General features: G+C 25.8%; 2 protein-coding genes across 2 annotated transcripts; one reads left to right on the plus strand and one right to left on the minus strand.

Moving 5' to 3' along the window:
• Positions 1 to 1,265: 1,265 nt before the first annotated feature.
• On the minus strand, positions 1,266 to 9,862 carry LOC112595375 (probable pyruvate dehydrogenase E1 component subunit alpha, mitochondrial). Its single transcript, XM_025340537.1, has 7 exons — positions 9,658 to 9,862; positions 6,699 to 6,758; positions 4,979 to 5,152; positions 4,679 to 4,897; positions 4,128 to 4,376; positions 1,717 to 1,965; positions 1,266 to 1,619 (listed from the first exon to the last, which is right to left on the minus strand). Exons 1-7 carry the CDS (start codon positions 9,706 to 9,708, stop codon positions 1,431 to 1,433), a joined length of 1,191 nt encoding a protein of 396 aa, XP_025196322.1. The 5' UTR covers positions 9,709 to 9,862; the 3' UTR covers positions 1,266 to 1,430.
• Positions 9,863 to 12,881: 3,019 nt separating this feature from the next.
• Positions 12,882 to 15,356, plus strand: LOC112595373 (protein FAM8A1-like). Its single transcript, XM_025340535.1, has 4 exons — positions 12,882 to 13,230; positions 13,296 to 13,416; positions 14,700 to 14,823; positions 14,942 to 15,356. Exons 1-4 carry the CDS (start codon positions 12,975 to 12,977, stop codon positions 15,278 to 15,280), a joined length of 840 nt encoding a protein of 279 aa, XP_025196320.1. The 5' UTR covers positions 12,882 to 12,974; the 3' UTR covers positions 15,281 to 15,356.
• The last annotated feature ends 10,320 nt before the right edge of the window (positions 15,357 to 25,676 follow it).

Consider the following 25,676-nt stretch of genomic DNA (forward strand, 5'->3'; position numbering starts at 1 on the left):
ATGTATAAATGTATAATAATTATGTTATAGATTATAATTTATATAATAATTATAATTTAAATTGTTGATATTATTTATTATTATTAATTAAAAATATAATAAATCTTAATTACTCATTAATCGTTAAATTTTTAATAAATTAAAATATAATTACTTCCCAAAGGCAAAATTTTAGTTTGTTTATTATTTAAATTTTAATAAGAAATATTACTACTAACATTTTTACCTTAGTTGAACTCAAAGTGTCAAATATTAAAACGAGAACGTGTACCTTTAAATAATTACATTGAATTAAATAATCTTCGGTTCATCAATTCTTTACAGATTCTTTAGGAACTAATGAAACCAATTAATCCTTAAATGAAATAAACCAGAATTAATAAACAGATTAACAAAAATACAGGTTATTGTTTTCATGTATACGTCTTTGTAAATCAAATTAATATTTCCAACAATAATACAATGTTATATGTATATTTGATACAACTGCACAAAATAAAAATACATACCAACAAATAATAATAAGGACAGTGGTAAACTCTCCCGAGTCGTATCGGGAGAATTTACTGTCTAAAGAGTTTACAGTTCATTAAAATCGAGAGAGTTTACAATCGCTTAACAATAATGTTATCTTATCTTATTTTATCTAAAAAAATAATGCATTTTCATTGTTCATAATATAATATATTTGAATAATTAATCAACATTCCATCAGCCTCATACTAGGTAATTACAAAAAGATAATTATTTAGGATATCACTTATACGAGTACAGTCATATAGATACAGACGATACACACATTTTCATAATATAAACTTTAAAATTCATCATGACCTAATATATAATTTAGCAGTTCAAGTGTACAACACCAATTTACAATAATATATACTCAACAGAGTTGGACCAAAAGCATTAATTTTAACATAATTATAAATATGTAGGTACATATCTGTTTTTAAGATATTTCCAAATTCCAATATTATCTATATTAGATATTTAGATTTAATTTTCGTGATTTAATTTATTTATTATTATTATTAGTCATTAGTGGCATATTATTACGCTAGTATTTATAATCAATGATATTAATTATTACTTGTTATGTACAATACCATTACAATTTTCATTATATAATATGAATTCAACCATTATGATTAAAACATTATAAATAATAATGTGAATTATTTATTTTATTATACTTTTTTTGAACTGAAATAAACAAATAATTGGCACATAAAAAATAGTAGAGAGTCTAAGAACTAATATCATTTAATAAAAAATATTTCATAAATCAAAAAATTAACAATTATAATAACCGTATTTTGCATTCAAAAAACAAATACCCTGCTTTAAGTGGTCCGACTCCATCACATCAAAATGTATAACCTTTACAAATTGTATTTACCCTGACATCATGTATTCTAATAATCTTATTTAATATTGAAAGCTGGTCCAATTCTAACATGTTTTATCTTTTGCCAGGGTACTACCCCTCGTTGTTCGTTTTCAAGTGGTTTGGCATATATGTCACTGGCCAACTCATCTAGTGATATTTCTGCATCTTCTTTTGATTTCACAACCGCTTGATCAATTTCTATTTTTATTTCACTATCAATTTTCTAAATAAAATATAAGAATTTACAATACCATACACTAATAAGTACCTATATCCATATACATAGAAATATAGAATGTATTAAAGTCTAAAATAATTACCTTGAGATCTTCAACGGTTGCAAGGTTGGTAGAGAGAATTTTTTCTTTAAACGATGTAATCGGGTCTCTAGTCATCCTTACAGCTTGAATTTCAGCTCGAGTTCTATATGAGGTGCCAGGATCAGACATTGAATGACCAGAATATCTATAAGTAACTGTTTCTAAAAGTATGGGACCATTTCCATTAACACAATGATCCACCGCAAACTTTGATGCTTCTCTAACAGCCAGTACGTCCATGCCGTCTACCTAAATTTTAACAAAAATGAAATAGGTACAGACAGAGATAGTGACTTGGTGTTAGACTGCAGTTGTTTCCGTATAAAAATTCTCACCACTTTATAATAATATACTCAATGCTTACTCAGTGGCGAGGTAGGTACGCACAAACCTACTAAGTATTAAATGCTAGTTTTCGACAATTTTTTGACTATTATCTGTTAAAATAGAGTATCTGTTTAAATCGGTATTATCACTTTTTTGAACATCATGTACAGAGGTACAAAATAATATATTATTTTATTGTTTTGTACTGAGTTATTGGGACCAAAATTTAAATTAATAGGTATATATAAACTTAGGTATGAATTAATACAAACAATAATTTTTGTTTTGTAAGTGATGATAAATAGTAATTGTCAATGATAAGCATGCGATAGCGATAGGTTGGTGTCCTACTGGCACGTATTGCACAGTGTATAAAATTGTAAACCTTGAAAACTATAACAAAAGTGACTATTTAGTAGGTATTTGCTTTATAGAACAAGCAAAATTTAAGCGTTATTTAAATGAAAATGCACAAATTTATCTCAAAAAATGTAATATTGTTGTTCAAAATCCAAAAATAAACATAAATAAGTAGGTATGTTTAAAAAACAAAATAATACATAAATATGCATCATAAAATTACAAATTCGTCTTTATTCCTGATAGGTATCTATCCGATATACATTTATTTGTTTTTATAGATTCATTTTTACGAGTATATAAAATAAATATGCAAATACTAGAAGTTCTCTGCCCTTGTCATTATGTAGGTAGTTATTTTAACGTATGCACTAATAATCATATTATATTACGAAGACTATAAAAACTAAGTTTCTAGCAGCTTATAGAGAATTAATTTAAAATGTCAAAAACTGGATTACAAACTTTCAAAACTCGTTTTAATTATAAACTTTATTGTACTATAACTTTTATACCTCATAATAAACAACAGTCAACAACAGTGAACAAATAATATTAAGATTTAAGAACCTGAAAGGACATTCCTGTTAAGGATTAACCAAAATTAAAGATAATATTTTATTATTTTCACTATTTTTAATCGTAGATATTATAGATAATGAACGGGTCTTAACGACAATTGTAGCGTTATCTTTCGCTGTTATTTTCAATATTTTAACAAATTTACTTTCCACGCTATCGCCTACTTTCGCCGCTAGATTACTCTGCTATTTACAATATTTTTTCTTTATTTTAAAATTACATGTTCATGATATTTTTAATAATACTGAGTTGCAAAATTATAAAATATCTCACTAAATCGAATTTAACTATCTAAGATGCGTATCTTGTTGTGATCGTATCTAACGTCATAACTACCTAACTTTCTAAGTATTCTATTTACTTATTAGTTATTTATGAAGTATTAATTCAAATTTTTGAAAAAGTAGATATAATATTTTAGGTACTTATAGATACATTTAAAAAAATATTTTTTTTTTTTTTGATTTCTGAGTGTGTGTTGTTAAAATTTATTGAAAAATATATAACCATTAGCTATGTATGTTAAGTTACAAAGTACCTAATTACTAATAATATTGATAGTTATTTGTTTTAAAAATGTTCTAAACGAGCAATTAAACCATGCAAGCATCATTATCAGAGTCTAACGATGAGTAATTAATTTTAAGTTTAGATAATACACCAGTAATTCAATCATCTTTAGAATCAATGTTTTTAAATAAATATTATTTACTAATTTCTAAGATATTATTGGTAAAAATTATTTGGACATATATAAGCATGCGAATAATGAGGATTCCATGATTGTAGAAATTATCTGATTGCAGCACATATTGCTTACATTTTTAAATGGTAGGTAGCTAAAATTATAGTAGTAACTAGTAAATACATACCTGCCAGCTACCATGTAAAACATAATTAGGTGCTAGGTAAGTACTAGAAATAAAGAATAAATCGAAGTTCACATTCTTCTTTTAAATAATAAAGTTGAGTACCTACTTGAGTGTAAAATAAACGTGGGAAATTTAAAATAATTATTTGAATGTCGAATTCTTATCTTTTATCAATCATTATCAAATATTCGAGAAAAAATATTTAACTTGAATCTCTTAATGTATACGAACACTAGCTACTAGGGTTGGTTGATCACATTATATTTTTACCCAAATGCCGGGTATATAATCGCCCCGGGTGTAGTAAGATGTGTTTGAAGCTGACCGTTCCGAACTCGTTCCCATTGCATACCCGTTATTCTCACAGACAAATACGCAGGGCAAGTTCCATAATTTAGCCATATTGTATGCTTCGAACACTTGACCTTGATTTGAAGCGCCATCTCCGTACAAAGCAAAGCATACTCCTCCAGTGCCCAAGTATTTTGCAGCCAATGCAACGCCCGCTCCTAAAGGAACCTAAACAAGAATAAAAAGATTAAAATAATAAATATCAAACATCAAATTGGTACCTTTCTATTAAATTTTATTTTTTTATTTTTTATTATTTAAGATAATATAGGTTATAATTTCCTATAGGGACCTATATGATGATAATTAATGGATAAAACTACGATATCCCGATATCCTATCTAGAATAGTCGAAATGTAATAATATTATAAAATATGTATTGGTAATAGGTTTTTAATAGAAGATTTAATTTTATGAGATGAGTTCTTAACTATATTATAGAAAAATGAAAATCAATAGGTACACGAACCTGAGCTCCAACGATACCGTTTCCGCCGTAAAAGTTTTTACCATACATATGCATGGAACCACCTTTACCACGAACTACCCCACCGACTCGACCAGTAAGTTCACTCAACACCTCCACCGGTGTTGCACCCATCAAGTATGTCCAGCCGTGAACACGGTACGCTGATATTATTGAGTCCTGTTCGCGGAATGCCGATTTCATACCCACTGCGCAAGCTTCCTATTTTAATATCAAATTAAATATATCAAAAACTTTGCTAATAAAATCAATATAAGTAAGTTAAACAGTATGAATACTAACCTGTCCAGAGTATAAGTGACAAAATCCTCTGACGATTTTTTCCTTGTACAAGTTACCGGCTGCCGTTTCTATACGTCTGATATACTGCATCTGTTTGTAGTAATTTATAGCGTCTTCTTTACTTACAGTTACTGTTGTACTGGGTCCAGACTCTAATTTATGAAGTTTGAACGCCTATACATCAAAAAGTATTACTAAGTATCTATCATCTTAATATTATATCAATAAAGTAATTGAGCACATTTTGTTTAGAGGAAATTACTTAAATCTATTTTGTAATAATTTTTTTTCTAAAATATTCATAACAATCGTACATCATAATTACTTATTTGAAAATCTAAATTATGATTTTAGACTTGAAGCGTAGTATTAAGTCTTTATTATTTTATTTTAAAGTTAACCTTTTTATCTACTGATATCATTCAACACGGGTTTCATAAATCGCAGTTGTTCGTAGAAATAATAATGAACATAAAACAATGATTATTAAGAATCGCATAATATATAAAATATATAAAGTATGATTTACCAATATTTTCAAATACTTATTTTTTTCCTACTTAAAGAATATCCTGTGGTATTAACTTCTATTTTTCAAATAAGGATCGCCTTTTATCTATAAATTATCAATTGGAAAATTTATTTTTTAAACATTTTTATTTAAATAATTCATAATTAGGACAATAAGTTTTAAGGACAATTAAGTATTGGTTATTAAATTTTAAGTACCTTGTACCAGTTATACCTACTTAGGATAATAGTCTATAATAAAAGGTTAAGAATATAAGGGTTTTATAATTATGTCATTACTTATTTGAAAATTATAGTAATTATTATCATCAATTTATTAAAATATTTTGAGTAAAATAAAAAATTAAAAACTAGACTAAATATTACATCTATTTTATACTTTATGTAAAATCATTATCAAAAAGTATTTTACTATTTTTTACAAAAAGTTAATTAACTCAAAAACTACTTGCCATATTTTCGATTTAAATAAATCAAAATTTTCAAAAAAAATCTTCCAATTAACAATAAATTATAATAAAAAAGATTGAATCTTACTTGAAAAAATGATTTTGTATCACCATAGAATAGTTCTAAAATTTTAAAAAAATTGAGTTTTTAAATATATGGTCTTCAAAATTAATGAACTACCCTTTGTTTTTTAATTAAAAGAACACAATATCGGTACTTTTTGGTACCAACAATTTACTAAGTTATACTAGTTATATGAAAAAATATAGGAGAACATTTACATGTTGAGAGAAACATCGCTGATGTTTTTATTTTTTAGTTAAATTAATTTAAAATTTAAACATTAAATAGTATACCTTAAAATCTATAATATTCATTTTTAAATTTAAAATTATCTTAGGTGTGGTCGTGAATTAATGTTTAATGTTTAATGTACCTATTGAGTGATGAGCACTAAGAATGTTTAAAAATCACTTCGTTGCATACAATTATACCACTTGACTAAATTGGATCAGTATAAATTAGATAGGTAGGTACTTATTATTTTAAATATTTCTCTGTGAAATTTCTTTTCTATCCGAAAGTGTTAACAAGAAAGTAGAATTTATTATTAACTGCATCAGTATAACTGTAGTAAAATTAGAAAGCAATATATTATATACATTAACTAACTCACTCAGAACCTAAAATGTATAACGTTTTTACATAGATTTCTAATAGTATTTAAAATGTTACAAACTTTTATATCAAACGTGGCATCAGTTGCAAGGCTTCTGCATTGCCATGTCGACGTTAACTTCTGTAAAAACAAAAAAAAAACAAAAAAAAATATACAATCATTCACACATTTAAATTAAACTGAAAATATTTTGTTCAATATTTTGAAAAATAGCTATTTATAAGGTTATTCAATATTCTATAGCTATATTTATTATGTATGTAGTTAATTATATTTTAGTTAAAAATCACAACATGATATTTTTATATGGTATTAAGAAAAAATAAACCATGCAGTGTAATGTTTGAATATTTCTAAGATTATTAAATAGTAAAATATAAATTTATAAGAAATCTATTATTAGATACTAAAGCATTTACAATATAAAATAATTTACAGCTATTTAACATAATTATTTTAATAATATGTAAACTTATTAAAAACTTGCATTAATATAAGTTTATTATCTTTTTCAATAACGTTTTTATTTATATGGTAAATTTTTGTTTGAAAGTTAACATAAATTAATTCTATCTCATTATATTCAGTAGATAACTAATTATAATTTTTTTTTGTTTATCTGTAAAGTACGTACAAATAATAATCTATTCTTAATTTTTATCAAGAGATACTAATGAAGTCCTTAAACAATTGTACAACACAACAATTCAAAAATATTAATTGTTGTTTAAACATTGTTAAACGTTTATGTAGTTTTCACCCAGTGCAGTACAGATACAACATACATATATTACCTACTGCATATTCTACATTATTACGTAAGTGCGCAATAAATATTTGAATTTTCAGAACTTTTATTAATTCAAAACTAGGTAATAATAGTTATCGATCAGATCAGCAATTACTTAATGTGTATTTAAATTGCTGCTTATAACGCAGGTATATATCATAGTAGATGGCAAATGCCTATTGACATAATAATCAAATGTTTGGCTTTGAGCCCGCGCGTATACGAAAATAAACGCTGCGCGCTACACCGGCGTCTGTTATTCAACGTGCGATTCTATTGACCCCTAATAGGCTCATTTTCGTTACGTTCAAAATTTATGCTTATGGTGCGGTTAGTTCACAAATTTTCTAGCTTATTTAGTTCAATTACCCATACATTTGTTTTATACATATTTTAATGCGTATCAGGTTCACTCATCAAGTAACAAATTATGAAGTTCTACTGCATATCATATACGTATAATATATTAAATTGTACTATAAATAAATATTAGAGGTTGAAATTTTGTTTTTATATCATAATTTGGCAGTAAAATTAATCTACACATTTTTAAAACAATTCTCTCAAGGTCACAACCACCTAATAAGTTCCATGAAGTATATACCTATGACCTATCTCACGAACCATATAGTATAACATGTATGTCTATAATATAAAACATAGATGTACTTTGGACGAGACAGATATGCAGAAAATGATGCATCTTAACTTTTTTGAATCTATATTCAAGGGCTGATATCGATCATCTTGTATAATCAAATAAAACAATCATGGAAAAAATCATATATAGGTAATGGTTTTGGGAGAAATCCCCAAATTTATAAATTTTTCTACACGAAAATAAAAAATTAATAATTATCATGCATAATATCTAAGAAAAAAAAATTTCTAATATTCACTAATGGAAAAGACAACAGATAATAATACAAATTTTTATTTCAATTAAGATACAAAACGTTGTCTTAATGCAATAAAAATAAAAATTATAGTATCAAAATATTTGTTATTATTTATCATACTTATACATTTTAGTTTAAGGAGAGGAATAAGTTTTAAAACTGACCGCTTGTAAAATAAAATTGATCACTATTAGTAATTTAAAATATTTATTTATCAAGTCTTAATAAGTTTTCATAATCTCTATTTTTATACCCATTTTTTTTTTTAAATTTAATTAATAATAAGTAATAAATACTACAGGTTACTATTGTATACAAAATAATATAGATTCAATATGTTTTGATAAATTCCATACACACCCAAATGACGATGATTGTTTACTTTTGTGTACCTTAACTTAGAAGTTAAAAATAATCAAATGTTTATAGAGCTTACTAAAAAAATATAAATACATATAAATCGTAAAATGAATACATTTTAACCATATAATAAATAGAAATAAGTCAAAATTATGTATGCAATAAAAGATATCATACACATTTAATATGACTTATGAGAAAATACGTACTTATCCTTGTTCAAGATATAGGTACATTTATGAAATTTTTAAAAATTCAACAATATTAGCAATATTTTAGTAATATTTGATATAAGCTTTAAAAGTTTTTATTTTGAATTATTTTAGAATAATTAATAATATTAATTTAACTACAGCAAGGTAGTTCATTAATACCAAATAAAATACTGAATTATTATGGTTATTAATTAATAATAAAATTATGATTTATTGTAATAAAAACAAACCACAATCTATACAGGTATTTCAAAAAAAATATTTTTCATTTGGTAAGAGGCTCCAGAAGCGAGGCAAAGTTATAGTAAAGTTTTGTGTAGTCTTAATAATTCTAGCCCCCCTCCTCTTAAAAATAAGATGATAATGTGGTGGTGGTGCAGCCCCAACTGAATCCGATTCCTCCGCACGTCCATAGATACGATTCGCAGTAAACGATCTATAGCTATAGGGGTATGTATAAAATGTGATATTACAGAGGGTAAAAACGGATTGACGTCACTGTCGAAAATCGATACAATAACACCCTTGCAGAGTATTTACACATATGATGATGTACACACACGAATATAGATAGGTATAGATAACCTACTTATTTTTTAACGAATATTTTACACTTGCACGCGTTATATTATGACATATGATGATAGGTACATCTTTTGAAATTGTATACTCAAACCGAATTGAACAAATACATTCGAGTAGTATTAAAATTAGATTTTTAACCGCGTTTGGAACGATATTATGCTAAATTTTACCTGCAAGGTGTTGCGGATAGCGGGCACCTTTGTAGTAGTGAGGGTTATCATTTTGCGTGCAGCGCCGGTGGATTGATATGAAAGTCAAGTCAGAAAGTGGTGTAGTAAAGTCCTATAGCGTCCGTAGACCTAGCCGGCTGCGAGGGCGAGGTGGTGGAACGATGCGCGGCCAGGGCGTTACGGACACTAATGCAACAACGCTCGCGCGACACATTTCTACACTCACTATTATTATTATTATTATTGTTGTTGTTACGTATTTCTGTCGTGGCGTTTGGTACGCTCAAAGCGCCCGTTTTCGAAACGATGTTAAGGCAGATCTAAACGGCGGTGATAATGTCGTCAGATGGCGCTGCCGGTCGCTGAACTTTTCGATTCGAAAATTCATTTTAAATTTTTAGATAGACGTATCTCATATTATTTTATTTAGCCGTTTAAACAATTAAAACTCGGGTACTTACGTCGTCCTACAGTGGGATTATGATATATAGTGGAATCTCGATAACTCGAATCGGTTGGGGGCGAAAAAAAATTCGAGTTATCGAAAATTCAACTTACAGAGGTTACACATATGATATGTTATAAAGTAGGGGCCAAGACATTCTTTCGAGTTATCGAAAATTTGACTTATAGAAGTTCGAGTTATCGAGGTTCCACTGTAGTTATATTATAATATAACTTATACACATACAATATCGCAGATTTCGATGGACATAGACTGCGCGATTCCTCTATGATTATTATTAAGAATATTGAAGGTAGGTACTTGGTGCTCAAGTGTCCAGACATATTTGCTTAGCAGTGAAAGCTCATCTACATGATTATCATTTCAAAACAAATAGGTATTGGTAATTGGTATAAATTATTTTCTTTCAAGAGCGTTAATCTCAGCAGAAACCAATTTATATTAACTTGTTTATCTTTGTTCTTTCCCGAAACTGTTTTAAATACAAATCAGTATTATTATTATTTTTAGAAGACATAAAATAATAAACAGAAATGAGTTAACATTTTAAAAATGAGGAGTAATAACTAATAAAATAAATTGACAGTTTATTAATAAGGGTTAAGAAATAACAAAAAACAAAACATATCAAAAAATTGATTAAATAAAAGTAATAATAGTAAGAAAAACAATGTAGATATCTAAATTGTTTGTAGTTTTATCATTACATAATACCTATGTTGTTTTTTTTTTATTATTATGTATAACATTCCATGGTCTGTTTGTATAATTAATTTTTCTTTAAATACCTACGTGACTTGATCTACTGTTATTTATAAATCAGATCTATTATTCATTATATTACTTAGATAATATATTCATTTTTAGACTATAATATTGATTACAACTTTTGTTATTAGTTTATGTATATATTATTTTGTTATTATATATTTCATAAAAGTACCTATGTAAGTTAATACTTACAACTAAATTAATAAGTAAATAGGTAATTTTAAGTAGGTATTTAGAAAACGTATTGTACTTATACATAAAATATTACCTTGGACTTTGGAGTCAATATTCAATCGTCGACTTATTTATTTGGTCAGCTCACTAAGAAAATAAAAGTCGATCACTCAACGACCGTCTCCGAATTCTTTATTCAATCTTAACTTCAAAAAATATAAAACTGCCTACTAAATTACTGACAGTAGCGTATTGAGCCAAATTTCTGCACCGGGGCAATATAAAATTTGCCACCCTAAAATTTTTTTAAATAAAATATGATTTTCACCTCTCTTTTTAACGCTTTCACAAACACATCAGAAATATATATTAATACGTTCTTCTGTAACAGTAAGTATTAACATATTAAAAAATAATTACCTATGCACAATTAATTTGTATACTAAGAATTTTTTTTTTCTTTGAAACACATTATTTATTAAATATTCATATAACTAATTAAGAATTACAATTAAAAGCTAAAAATAGTAAATTATTAAAACGTATTATTGATAAGTACCTATTATTCCATGACTTTTAGATTAGGTATACACGCTATTTACAGAGGAGTACTTACTGTCGCCATTTTTTAAATTAGAATCATTTGTGAGGAGAGTATAGGGTGAAGTCAGTGCCGAATTTAAAACAAATACTGCCCTAGGCCCTTTTAAATATGCCATCCTAACCCCAAGAAAAATAATTTAGTATTTATTTCTTAAATTCATAGATTTACTTCTATGTTTTTTAAATATTATATAATATTAATTTATGCAGTTACATAAATGCATAAAATATTTATATGATTTTTTTCATTTCTTACAAAATTTTCCGCCCTAGGCCCGTGAGGCCCGGGTCTAGGCGTAAATTTGGCCCTGGGTGAAGTTGCTCGTCGTATATAATTCATGATCAAAGTAAAAGACTAGGTAATTAAAAAAAATAGAAGCTTCAGGAGTTCAGCGTAACACCTGTTTTTCATTGAAATTATGTCCTTAAGTTAAGAACATTTAAAAATCTAAGTTTTTGCTTAAAAATGAAATGTTTTTTGTTAGGTTAAGTTTCATAGACAAACATAAGGGTGTAAAAAAAATGAGGCAATGTATTGTCGTCGGTTAAAACAATTTTTTTTTCACATTTTATTCCTCGAGGTCTTATAGGTAGGTACAATCTAACACTCCAAAGAATATTTACCAAGCAATTGAATACCAAGAAAATGAGAACTCATAGACACTTATAAATAGGTACGTGGAGTGTGGGCTGAACCTGGGGAAAGAGAAAATTAATATTAAAGATAACATTTTTAGAAAATTGTAGCTTACACTTTGTTCTCATCAGTCATTATGACATTATGTATATTATATTTGTGGTTCCGTGTACAGTCTTAAATTTATATTTAAGACCATATGTAACTATGTAAGATCCAATCAGTTCTATCATAATAAGTATAGGTACAAGATAGGTACCTATTATTTATCCCTTTCAAACATTGTTGTCACTAGAGCACTAGGCAACATATGGCAGAATACGTAAGTGAGAGTGTGGAACACGTAGCCTAAAATGTATTATTAATAAATAGACATATTAATTTATAAATAATGTCTATACCTACTACACTTTGCACTTATACGCAAAGTTACTATTTGTTCAACAAATAGATTTTGAAAATTTTTGAAAAATATTTTTTTGCTATGATATAATTCTATCATTTTTATAAACGTAATAATAATATATTATTGATTATTTCTTATCACAAATTTGTTATCAACTCATACTAAAATATAATGAAAACCAAGTTTTTCAGCTATTGCTTTTGACTGAAAAAATTGGAGTTATTAGATTGGATATTAGTGCCTAAATATTCTAAAGAATCATGACAGATTCAGGAAATAAATCATCATCAAAAGATTCTAACAAATTGACAAATAAAGAAGCAAGAGAAGAATACTTTGATCAACTGCGTTTATGGTTGAATACCGTCAACAGTTATCATTGTTATTACAATAAATTACAGCAAGAGTTTTTACAAAAAAACTACCAACAAGTTTTAAAAAAATCTAATGAAGTTCCTAAAGTTGTGCCTAATGCGGTACCTGTAACACCAACTGTTGAACGTGATCAGTTTGTGGGTATGATCTATTCTTATAGTTTATTAAATAACAAATTGTTGTATTCTTTAATGTGGTTTATTTAGGAATGAAATGCCAGATACCATCTTTATGGAGGCGTTTTGGAGCTGAATTAATTGATTTTTTAATATTAAGTTTTATCAAATTTGTAATTGCTTACTTTCTAGTAGATTCAATTCTTGAAATGTAAGTATATTTTGCATTTTACTATTTAAAACAATGTAGTTTGATTTTTATATTTTTAAAAATAAATACTAAATAGTATTTAACTCTATCTGATATATCATCAAGTACCTATAATCCACACATAATACTTAAAATAACATCTAATATGGAGGGCCTTTTTTTTATTTGCAGTAGTTAAAATAAATTATTATTGGTATAAAGAACATTTAAATACAATGCACTTGAATCAAATTTAAAAAAAATTCTAGACGAGGTACAGAAACTAAGTCACTTATCTTACTACTCACCTTGATACTTATGGTATCTTATAATTTCACATTTTTAATTAGTAATAATATATTAAGTCATGATTAACAACTCTACTTAATGAAATTTCTTTAAAATTGTTTGGTGGTTATAGGTGTAACTCAGTGGTTTTCAACGGGGTAGATAACACCCCCTGGGGGGAAGGTAGAGGAGAACTGTGGGGCAGTGAACTTGATTTAAATAATACATTAATGATAATCCATATAATAATTAAAAAATAAATTAAAACATGAGTTATTAGATAATTTCAATTTTTGTATTTAAATTTTCCAAATCATCAACTTCCTTTCTATCTTTTTCACACAGGGAGTGTTAGAAAATTGATTTGCTATTGAAGGGGCGATCACTCTTAAAAGATTGAGAAACACTAGTGTAACTTAATAAATAAGTCTTTTTTTTTATTTATGTATCCTGAACATTATCTAGAATTTTGTATTTATTAAATGCATATTATCATTATTTTATTCACAGATAAAAAATTTTCATAAAAATATATAATTTAATAATGAAATGTAAATACATTTTATTTTATACTATAAATATATCTACTTTAGTTTATTTAAACAGAATGGAAAAAATAGCTAATGATCATTGTAACTTTAATATTTTATGAATAAAAAATAAAATAAAATAATAAAAAAAAGTTAACTAAAATGAAATTATTAAGTTTTTTGTTAAAATTTTAAGTATAAATATTATATAAATAAGAATTAATTATTTTAATTAAAAATTTACTTAGTAGATCCATGGTAGAGCACATGCTTAAAATTTATAAATATGTAAATACTTAACTTAAAAAAAAAAAATAATACTTAAATATCTTAAACAAATTGTTGTATTTATTTTTAAATGTATGAATGTGTAATTTAATAATAATAATTAAAATAATAGCATGGTGATAAGTCATAGATTATGCTCTTTGTACTTAAGCTAAAATGGTCATAATTTACTTTATAAAATAAGTTATCTTTTTTTAGCGATTTCACTAAATATAACAGTATTTTTTCACGAGATGATGTTGATTATACTTCTACATTAGAAATGACTTCGGAACTATTGTTTATTGAAATAACGCACCGAATAATAGTTTGTCTTTATGAGGTAATTTTAAAATACAATTACTTGTAAAATAATCTTAACTACTTCTACCAACATATAATCATTAGATATATAAATGAAAATGTTTATAATATCATAATTAAATACTTTTGGTTTTTAGATATGTTGTCTACAAGGTAGTACAATATTTCAAGGCGGAGCAACAGTTGGTAAAACTCTATTAGATATTACAGTTGTTCGAGCTGATAAACTATTTTCTATAAGAGGTCAGCCAGCTGAAGTCATTGCCTTAATTCCTGGTGGCGATATTGGTTGGAAACGGGCAACACTTCGTTCAATCACTAAAAATCTATTTTTTGCATTTTTGTTTCCACTACCTTTTATTACAGCAGCAGCTAATCAAAACAGATGTGCATATGATGTCTTGTGTGGAACGATGGTTGTAGAATTTATACAACCATTTAAGTGTGAGCAATCTGATCTTATTCCTATTGGGTAACAAGATTGTTAATTAATAAATAATATTTAATGATTTATGTAATATACATAAAGATTATTAGACTATTACTTTAAATATAGGTTACATTCAATAATTTAATATCTTATTAAAAAATATATATATATACTATCTAAATTTGTATAACTTAATAAAACATATAATGTTTTGAATTTTCTGTAGTTTTAGTCTTAATAAACTTATTAACTATAATTATTAATTTTTGTTTGTGTGTTAAATGTTATGTAATTTATATAATATAGATTATAAGTTTAAATTATTACTTGTATTAAAATTTTTTTTTTTTTCTAACTTTATTTTAAAACATACAATCTGTTATTTAAATTTACAATAAGCATGTATGTGGATATACATTGATTTAACATGTGACGTGTGAAAAAAGAAGCCAGCCAATAGCAACACTTTATAACAGAAGTTAGTTTAATTTAAAGTTTTATTATTATTATTATTATAATTATTTTATTTTCTTTTCCCTCTTTATTAATTTTGGTTTAGATTACGACACTATCTTTTCTTTAATCTATATTAAAATTTAATTATATAAAATAAAAGCATAAATGCATGGGTTATTATTTTTTCAATTCTTAATATTAACGCTTTGTATTATAACTATTTTTCTATACTTAAAATAGAAAAACATTCCAAGTTTTATGTTTTATCCACAGTGGCGTAATAAGATTAGTATTAACTAACAATTACAATCAAAAAAGTTTTGTAATTAAATTGCTTAAAATTACAGTTGTTTTTATTTTAAATAGCTCTCATTGTTTATATTATATTAATTTAAGTCAATAATAAGTAATAACATTTTAGAACTGTAATCCAATTTTAAATATTATATTAACTATTAATCAAAACTAAGCATTAACAACATTAAATTAAGTTGCAGTACAAGTTACTAATATTTTTTTTTATTATTTATTAAAAACTTTATTCTAACCACTTGGTCATTGGCTGACAACAATTTTTTGCTATTAATATTATTCTAATGACAGTTGTTTTTGTTACAGGTTATATTATTATTTTTTCTACTTAACATTTCCAAATTATATTTTATGAAATATGAGAAATTTAAGTTGTAAATCTTAAGACTTTAGCCAACAGTAGCTTTCATAGAACTTATTATTTATGTCCTATAGTTACTATAAATATTAATGATGTTCCTATTTATGTTAGTAAGTGGATTTCAATTAGCTTCCTTCTCAGAAATTAAAAATAAATAAAATATCAATGGGCCATTATTCATTACTCATTACTTCATTAGTATTTTGTATTTAATAATTATAGATAGTACATTTAGGTCTTAGAGAAATACCTTCTAGGAATAAATAAGTCTGCTGTTATATTATATTATTCCAATACATCAGTGTTTTTCGGCCTTGAGAGAACACAGAATATTCTAAAATATTTTCGAATAATTTATAGCTATTAGACCAATAGACATTTATACATACAAATGTTTAAATTAAATTTGTATTTACGTATTGGGAAGTTATACGTGTTTGTTACAATACCTACTGCATTAATAAACGTGACTAAAATATCAAATAAGTTGGTAGATATCTACCTATATATTTTAGATTTTGAGCATAGCAACTACGATGTGCTTTTTGTTAGAAAACATTTTTATATTTAGTAGCAAAAATCATTAGATTTACAATTACGATACCTTTTCTAGGAAAGTGAATCTAATTGGTACTTTAGGGATAAAAATTAAAAAATTACCAATACTTTTTTTAATAAATATGGAGAGGGTATGGAAAAATGGAAATATTTACGTGAATTTAATTTTAGACAAAATCACTAAAATTTTTAATTTATTTTTTACTTTAAAATTTATAAAATATTCGATTTCTATGATTGAGGCCTGGAAATTTAATGTAAGTTTCGTCATATATTATATAGTTCATATTGAAATAAAAATACCTATCTAAAAAAATATATAGCTACGTACTTTTTTTATAGACATTTAAATTTTTAATTTGGTTGAAATTGATACTTATTCAAAGAATAACGATTTTATTTAATTTGTAATAATTCAAAAATATTTTTATAGGGATTTAAGTCTTTTTGTAGCTAGGTTTATTATTATATTTTATATTTACAATATCACCAAGACATTTTCAAAAAATTTAAATTAATTTCATACTGTTGCCTATTTATTATTTGCCTATTTTTGTTACGAATCTATCACACTGTTCTACAGTTAATTAATTTGTAGATACTAAGGTACCTATATTAATTCAAAAGTTAATAGGTTTTTTTTTTTTAATTTTATTTTTATTATACAATCTGTAAACATATTATTTTTACAATAAGTTTAAGTGCTGTACAAGTAAGTTAATAAGTAGGTACATAATAATAATAATGATGTGTACTAACAATATATTCAATTATAATTTAAATACCAAATACAATAAATGCAATGTTCTCGGTAAAAATGTATTCAACTTACCGTACTACTAAAATAGTGAAATAAATTTCTATGATATAAATATATGAAATATACTTAGTGATATACCTAGGCTAACAAATTGTTTTCGCTCATTATCAGTTTTCGTATGCAATTATTTATCATTTAATAAATAACAGTAGATAGCTTACCTACTCGATGACGATTTACATTTGACGTCTGCGATCCTCTCTACAGCAGAATGGTCACCTACTTTTTCTTTTTTTTTAAACTGTTACTAAGGTATCTAAAATATAATTTTAACGTTTCTTTAGACTAAATGATTCGTGGTGTAAAATATTCAATAGGCCTAGTAAATATTATTCTATGATGATATACATAGCTACCACAAAGGTACAATAGATTATAAAGGTATTGTATATTTATTTTATTATTATATTAAGAAAATATTACATTTGCATCACTGTCTTACAACAATACAATATAATGTAGCAAATGTGTGTTAACCAGAACCAATTTTATGCTGTTAGCATTAATATTGAAGTGAATTATTGACCTATTTATCAAACTTAAATATATGAACATTATCAGTGTTTTCATGTTGGTGTTTTAAAATATTTTTGATTTTTAAATTAGTTAAGAACCTTTTTGTAGATATTTTAATTATTTCCCTAAGTAGGTACCTAGTATCTATTACTATCCATTGCCTATAGGCGCAACTAGACCTCTTAATAATGTGGAACGCTAAAACTGTTAACACCTCACAGACCCATAGTATCTTACCAAAACAATAATAGTTTGGTATAAAAAAAATAAGGGGTGTTAAATTTGAACTATGGTGGAGTATTAAAAACCCTTTTGCAACTCTTAGTTGCGCCACTGCCAGTGCCGTGTCTATAGAGAAGTGCGTGTGCACCGGACGCCAAAAGCTTTTTATTATTTAAGTAAATAATATTATGGAAAGTTGACCAAATTAATTTATATTTTTTTCACGTTCAATACCACAATCTCAATATCATTAACATTGCCCTGATCGCCGGTGTTGATTATCGGTCGGCAAATATAGTGTTCATTCTGAACTTTGATTATTATTCATTTTGACTGATAACAGGCACGTATCCAGAGAGGTGTTCATGGGGTCTGGATATTATTTTTACATATTTTTTAAATATTTTGATATGTACCTATATATTATATTAATGAAATTATTTTTTGTAAAAATCATAAGAAATTGAATTCAAAACATATTAAAGAGATATATTTAAAAAATAGATAATGTTTTTAAATTAAATTCAGTAATAAGTTATCTGGTTACTATATACTACAATGCTATAATTATTCGCCTACAGCTATTCGCATTTAAAAGTAAATTATTCCAAATAATTGCAGATATAGATTAGATTATTACAAAATTTGGTAATTAAACAGAATATTTCCATTTAACTATTATATTATATTCATTAGTCAGCAATAATTTTTAAATATATAGATAGAATAAAATCGCTTATACGCAGTTATGCGCACACTGTTATAAGATTATTTTCGATAATTGTATTGCATTTCTTCTTAGTTCTTTCTGTAGAAGTTCATTTTTATGTTAATTCATCAATTTTATTTATATTGGATTTATATAGGTATATATTGCTATATTGAATTCAACATGTACTTTGGTACTTATAATACACAGATGCTTATAGCCTATAGGTACCTCTAATACCTATCTATAGTGGCTACTCTTGTACTTCTGTAAAAATGAGTTACATTTTCTCTATGAGCTATGTTGTTTACAGTCCACTGATGGCATATAACCTATGTGTGTACATTGTACAAGCATACAACCATTTTATTGCATTGATCCACATTAAGTAATAAGTACGAAGTATCAACAATTATACGTCTATATAATTGATTTTTAAATCACAGTAATGTCTAATTGTGTAGAACATACATCATATGTATATATGCCTACCTATGGCTTATACATAATGATTAAAGTATCAATAAAAACAATAAATGTAATTATGGGGACGTGAACTACAACTACAATATTGACTAGTAACTCTATTTAGTGACGTAGTTATGATTTTGTTCTGGAGGGGGATATATAATTATTTGAGGGCATTATCGCCATTTTTTTATAGTCCTATATTGTATATTATTATATCTATGATTAGGTATAACGTAATATGGATAATTTTATAATCTTATATTAAGTATAAGTCAATGCATTATACATTAAAAATAAAAAAAATTTATGGGGGGAGGGGAGATCTATCTCCATCATCTTCCTACATAACTACGCCACTGACTATTGCTTATTTATCCACGGTCCATAATGATATTTATATAGTCATTAGCATATTGCATGTATTAAAGAAAGGCTGGGAACAATGGGCGGATCTGAGAGTTATTCCTTGTTTTTTTATAAATATTAAATACCTATTTATAATTATAAAAAAACCTCGAGGAAATTGCTCTGATGTGCATGTATAGTAATAGCAGATAACATGGAAGTGTCAAATTTTAATTCAATGATTAATTATTGTATACGAAAAACTATTCAGATCATAACTATAATATATATATATAGTGTAATGACGGTCTGCAGTCAGTCTTTATTTTTCCTTATTTGTTTATTGCTGTTATTGATTTATTTTGATATTAAAATAAAATGGTAGTTTGACCTAATTTTTTTTAGAAACTAATCGTACCTATATATAATTAAATAATTATTAAATGTTTACTAGTTATTAAGTCAATATCAACATACGTATTGTATGGTGTAAATAGATTTATGGTATAATAACTAAAAATTTAATTTTAATATTTTGAAAATGTCATTGTGTATAATAAATAAAAATATGTATAGTTATAAAAAGTTTCTATATATAATAATATTATTTAAGTTGCTATAAAATAACTCAAATTGTCATTTTTCATTTAAATATCCAAGTTCAATAACATTTCAGCTTGAAATAAATAAATACCTGTATGACTAAGTTTTTATTCCCGTTTTTCCGTAATTTTTTAGTTTTCCTGGTTATTTAAAAAAATACTCATGATTTTTACTCTTGAGCTATAACACTTATTATAAAATTAAAGTACTAACTAGTACTAGATCTTATTTTTCGTCTAACATTACCTTTTAGAGCAATAAAAATGCCTCAACCTTCAATATTGATGGTGAAAGAAGCTATACTAGTAATTACTCTGAGGATGAAATGAAAAAAATGTGACGATAGAAAATAAATTGAATTAAAAAATGCACACATCATTGTAAAATGGTATTCAGCATTTCGCTTAGAATCTATAAAAATCATTACAGGAGTCAGGAACGTAAAAATGCAGAATTAATTTAGAAAGTAGCTGTTGCACTGATTTTTATGACATTACGTGTAAATATGAACGGATTGTTATAAACAAACATTTTTTTTTAATTTACATCTTTCTTCATCAGTTTTAAATTGAAAAAGTTTTTAAAGAACCGACTCATAATATTTTTTTCTATATTAAAACTTTCGTTATTGTGAATAATAAGGTAGTCAAAGTTTCAACAAATCGTAGTACCTAATTTAAATTACTGTATTACACCAATAAAATTTGTATAGCATGATCCTCGAATAAATAAAGTAGGTAGGAATTGATAAAAAAATCAATAAATATGTACGGATCTTATAAATCGTGCATATATTAAAACTTTAATACACTCTTAATTAGACAATTTTAAAATAAAAATGTTAGGTAGTTATTTAAAAAAAAAATAATACGATTCATTTTCAAACTCAAAAAGGAAAGAGGTGGGGTGCAATGCAAAATAATTTTGTTTTGCTGTCCATATAGGTACGAAAAATGTTAAAAATTATGTAATAACAAATCCTTTGTACAGTAAAAAGAATACAAATTAAACTCAAGGTCGCGTGTTGAAAATATTTCGTGTTACTTTTATCGTTGAACACTCGAATGATATATGTGCTGTGGACTGTGGAGTGCCTATATCGCTATATTCACGTTAAAATAAACTATTTATTTTTATTTTTATTACCTACCTACTTTATACTTACATTGTTTTTCTCAAAAATTACCAGAGTACAATCTATTAAAAATAAAATATAGCATTTTACATTAAATTGATATCAAATATTACATTTGTAACTTATAAGTTATAACTTATTTATGTTTGTAAATATATGTAAATTCCATAATATACCTATTTAAATAGTAAACACGTAAAACGTTTATAGTATACGATAAGCATACTGCAAATAAATAGTTCTCCAATAAATAATAACATTTTTGGAAAAAATTACTCATCATGACTCATAAAGTATGATAAGTCATCATTTTTATTGATCTTTTCACTGTAGGTATATTATATTATAATGGTAAAGTATAGAGAGAGAAATAATATTTTAAAATATTTGTTATAAGTGTTATAACCTATAAGTATTTAATAGTAGGTACCAACTACCAATCTACAGACAAAAAATTAAAACTGTATTAAGATGCTCTCTATTAGTGTACTCACTATATTAATATTTTATTATAGGAACTGTTATGTACAATAATTATAAAATATATACATTTTAATTTACTACAAATACATCATCATTATACCCTTATTGATAACGTAATTATAATTAAATTGACTAATTATTAAATATTTAATCTATGCATTTTATTGCCTATAATAATATATAATATCATAATACGTTCATATTTATGATTATAAAATAAAAACTATAAATAATTGATTATATTATTTATAATACATATATAATAAATAATTATTATACATATTAACGTAACTACATACCTATACTATAATATGTAGTCACGTAGATTATTCGTACAAGCTAGGTACAAGAAAAAAATCGATTGCTTCATTTGCATTACACATTCAATGCAAAAATTCAACAATTAAACTTAAATACTAAAATATTAAATAATAAAAATAATGAATTTGAATAATATAAATCTTTTTCTGATTAAGATGACGTGATATCAACATTTTAAAACAATCATAATAAATTGTTTTAACTCTTTTCTTCTACTAGTAATCATATCAATTATTAATTCATCTCAGTTAGCTCCCCCTCCCCTAAATGTTATTCAGTTACGCCCTTGGCCTATACCAGTAACCAGCACGCGACTTATTGTACACTCTAACAGCCACTTTTTAAGACGGCACTGTATCATTTGAAATTGACGTTCAGTATATCGAGTTACTTATCAGATTCCTACGTATTGTATACGTAATTCAGAATTATTTGTATTGTACTACCTATGTGTATTATACTAACAGTAGCCGGTTGCTTACGTCATCATCAATGACATCAATGCATCTTCTGGCATTTTCGGTTATGTATAGACTAGAGGTATTCAAACTTTTTCATCTCACAATTCCTTTTTATCTTCACAATAACTGTCAGCTCCCAAATTAGAAATGAAAAAAAAACAACGGTTATAATATTATTATTATGTATATAAATTATTATAATGTATTAATATTTTTTTGTTTATAATAATACGACTGTAATACTCTATAAATAAACTTACAAACAAATAGGTAATATACAGAAAAATTAAATTAAATATTTTATGCTTGATAAATAAACAAAAAAATATTTAGTGAGATGGATGAAATTTTTGCCACGGCTCGCTTCACCAATTCACGCTATGCCCCTGGGAGGAGCCGTGACGCACAGTTTGAATACCTCAGGTATATATAATCAAAATACCTGTAAACTACACCTCTAAGATGTCGATAACTGATGAGTAATATTACGAGCATCCAAGAATATATTGTGTTATTATCAAAACTTTTTTTGTTCTTGTTGTGTCGTCTTAATAAAGTTGCGGGTATCGCCACAGAATAATATAATAATATAGCCCGATTGCCGTATCGGGTGCAGGTATAGATTAAGGATTAAGGATTAAGGACGGCATTTCTGTTATAAATTAAAAATTATCGTAAAAATTGATTGTTATCAGATTACTATAGCTAAACATATATTCTTTACTCATATTTAAGTATCCTCATATAATAGGAGATATACACTTATAAATTACCTATACGTCAGAATCAGAATACTTAATTATTATTTTACAAACATTTTTAGGAACTATTCATTGTTGAAATAAGTAGGTATATACACATTTTTTCTAAAACGTCATATGGTTAAATATTCTCGTATGTTCTATGCTAGGCATATATTATTTTAATGTGTTAGCATGATAAAATGCAAGGCCTTGGTGTATATATATTTAATAGGTAACAATAGTTGTGAGCACTGACTGGACATAATATTCTAATAATATAAGTACTCTATAAGTTCTCTATTTAATATGTATTTTTTTGATTAATTATCTAAGACTATATTTTATTTAAACGACCAAAACTCGGAAGTTTTTATAAAATTTAATATTTATAATGGGTACATATACATATTAAATTATCTTAATACCTAGTTATACATATTATAATAAATTTAGTAAGTAATATATGTCTAGTCGAGTGTTATTGCTGGGTAGCTACTCCCCTCACGCATTCACAGCCAACTTTTTATACTTCCGCTCACATGCTCATTGTAACTACCATTAGTCATTACAGATTATATATATATATCCAAATAAATATTTAAAAAAAAAGTAATGTATATATAAATATATAAATGCATGTATATGTTGACATATTTGGAGTTATAAATATCTCCCATCATATAAGAGGTAGCCCCTTTCCTTCTGTATTTTAGAATAATCTCTGCAATTATAGGCGTGCGCAGTGGTATGCAGGGTATGCAGTTGCATACTCTAAAACTCTTAGAGGGGTGAAAATCGATTTCGGAAAAAAAAATTTTTTACGCAAAAAAAAATTAGTACGTATATTTTGTTTATTTGTACAAGTTGTATGATATAACTAATTCTAACTATTTTAAATTTTATTACTTTAACTTTGTATTTAAATTTGAGTTTTGAGTAAATTTTTTAAATTAATTAGTAAGACATTTCAATATTTGTGTATTGTGTATATATTTTATCAAAGTTTTACATGCTTAAAATAACTTCCAAGGCAGCCTTCTGAATACCCTGAAAAAGAGACCTTCGCACGTCTATGATGATCTCAATAACTAAATAATCAATGACGACATTTTAGCTACTATATATATTGCAGTAGAGCGACTTACCTATCCCGTTTTTGTTCAACAATTATTAATGCTTTTAAATATATTATTTTAGTGTTTCATTGTAAAATACTTCCCTATTTTTAAAAAATTAATGTAACTAGGGATTTAAATTTTTAATAGTTGTAAATAATAAGATACTTACAGCTGTAAATGTATACTACCACAAATTAGGTACAGAAACAGTGGTGTAGTTATGATTTTGTTCAGGGGGGGGGGGTATATATAATGTGTATATTATATTCCAGATTTTTAAATTACCAATCATATTGAATAACTTTTTTTTTGCTTATATGATATGGAAATAGAAAATAAGTAGGTATATCCTTTTTTTAAGGCTCTGAGAGGGATTTATCCTTCCGCTATAACTACGCCACTGAACAAAAATACAGAATATGCTATTATAAATATTAAACATAGTCTATAAATGTGAACACGTGAGCTACAGATAATTATAATTATTTGATATTTTACTTGTGTATTACTAGTAAGAATTGATCCAACCCGAGATAACGCAGGGGCAATCTATATTTTTTTTATACGGGAATAGGGGAAAATTAAAAAAAGTACCGATAACCTATAAATCCTCCACTGATTATTAGGAAATAATAATTTTCTTACTAATTTATATATAAAATAACAAAAAATATGAAATATATAAGTCGATTTTCGATAGTGAACTTTATATGCGTTGTACTTAGACTGGTTATTGGTCCGTGAAGTGGCTTTTATCGAGCGGCATTAGAATGACGTCACAATTCGTATTTCTCGGCTTTTTTACATT

This window comes from Melanaphis sacchari, unplaced genomic scaffold, assembly GCF_002803265.2.
Source record: "Melanaphis sacchari strain LSU unplaced genomic scaffold, SCAv2.0 Contig271_pilon_pilon, whole genome shotgun sequence".
Taxonomy (NCBI): Eukaryota; Metazoa; Arthropoda; class Insecta; order Hemiptera; family Aphididae; genus Melanaphis; species Melanaphis sacchari.

Coding starts and splice junctions, on each gene's coding strand:
- LOC112595375 (XM_025340537.1), bottom strand. CDS start 9,708: ATGATAACCCTCACTACTACAAAGGTGCCCGCTATCCGCAACACCTTG. Junction 6,759..9,657: donor CTATCCGCAACACCTTGCAG/GTAAAATTTAGC, acceptor TTGTTTTTACAG/AAGTTAACGTCGACATGGCA. Junction 1,620..1,716: donor CAACCGTTGAAGATCTCAAG/GTAATTATTTTA, acceptor TATTTTATTTAG/AAAATTGATAGTGAAATAAA.
- LOC112595373 (XM_025340535.1), top strand. CDS start 12,975: ATGACAGATTCAGGAAATAAATCATCATCAAAAGATTCTAACAAATTG. Junction 13,231..13,295: donor TGAACGTGATCAGTTTGTGG/GTATGATCTATT, acceptor TGGTTTATTTAG/GAATGAAATGCCAGATACCA. Junction 14,824..14,941: donor TAATAGTTTGTCTTTATGAG/GTAATTTTAAAA, acceptor TTTGGTTTTTAG/ATATGTTGTCTACAAGGTAG.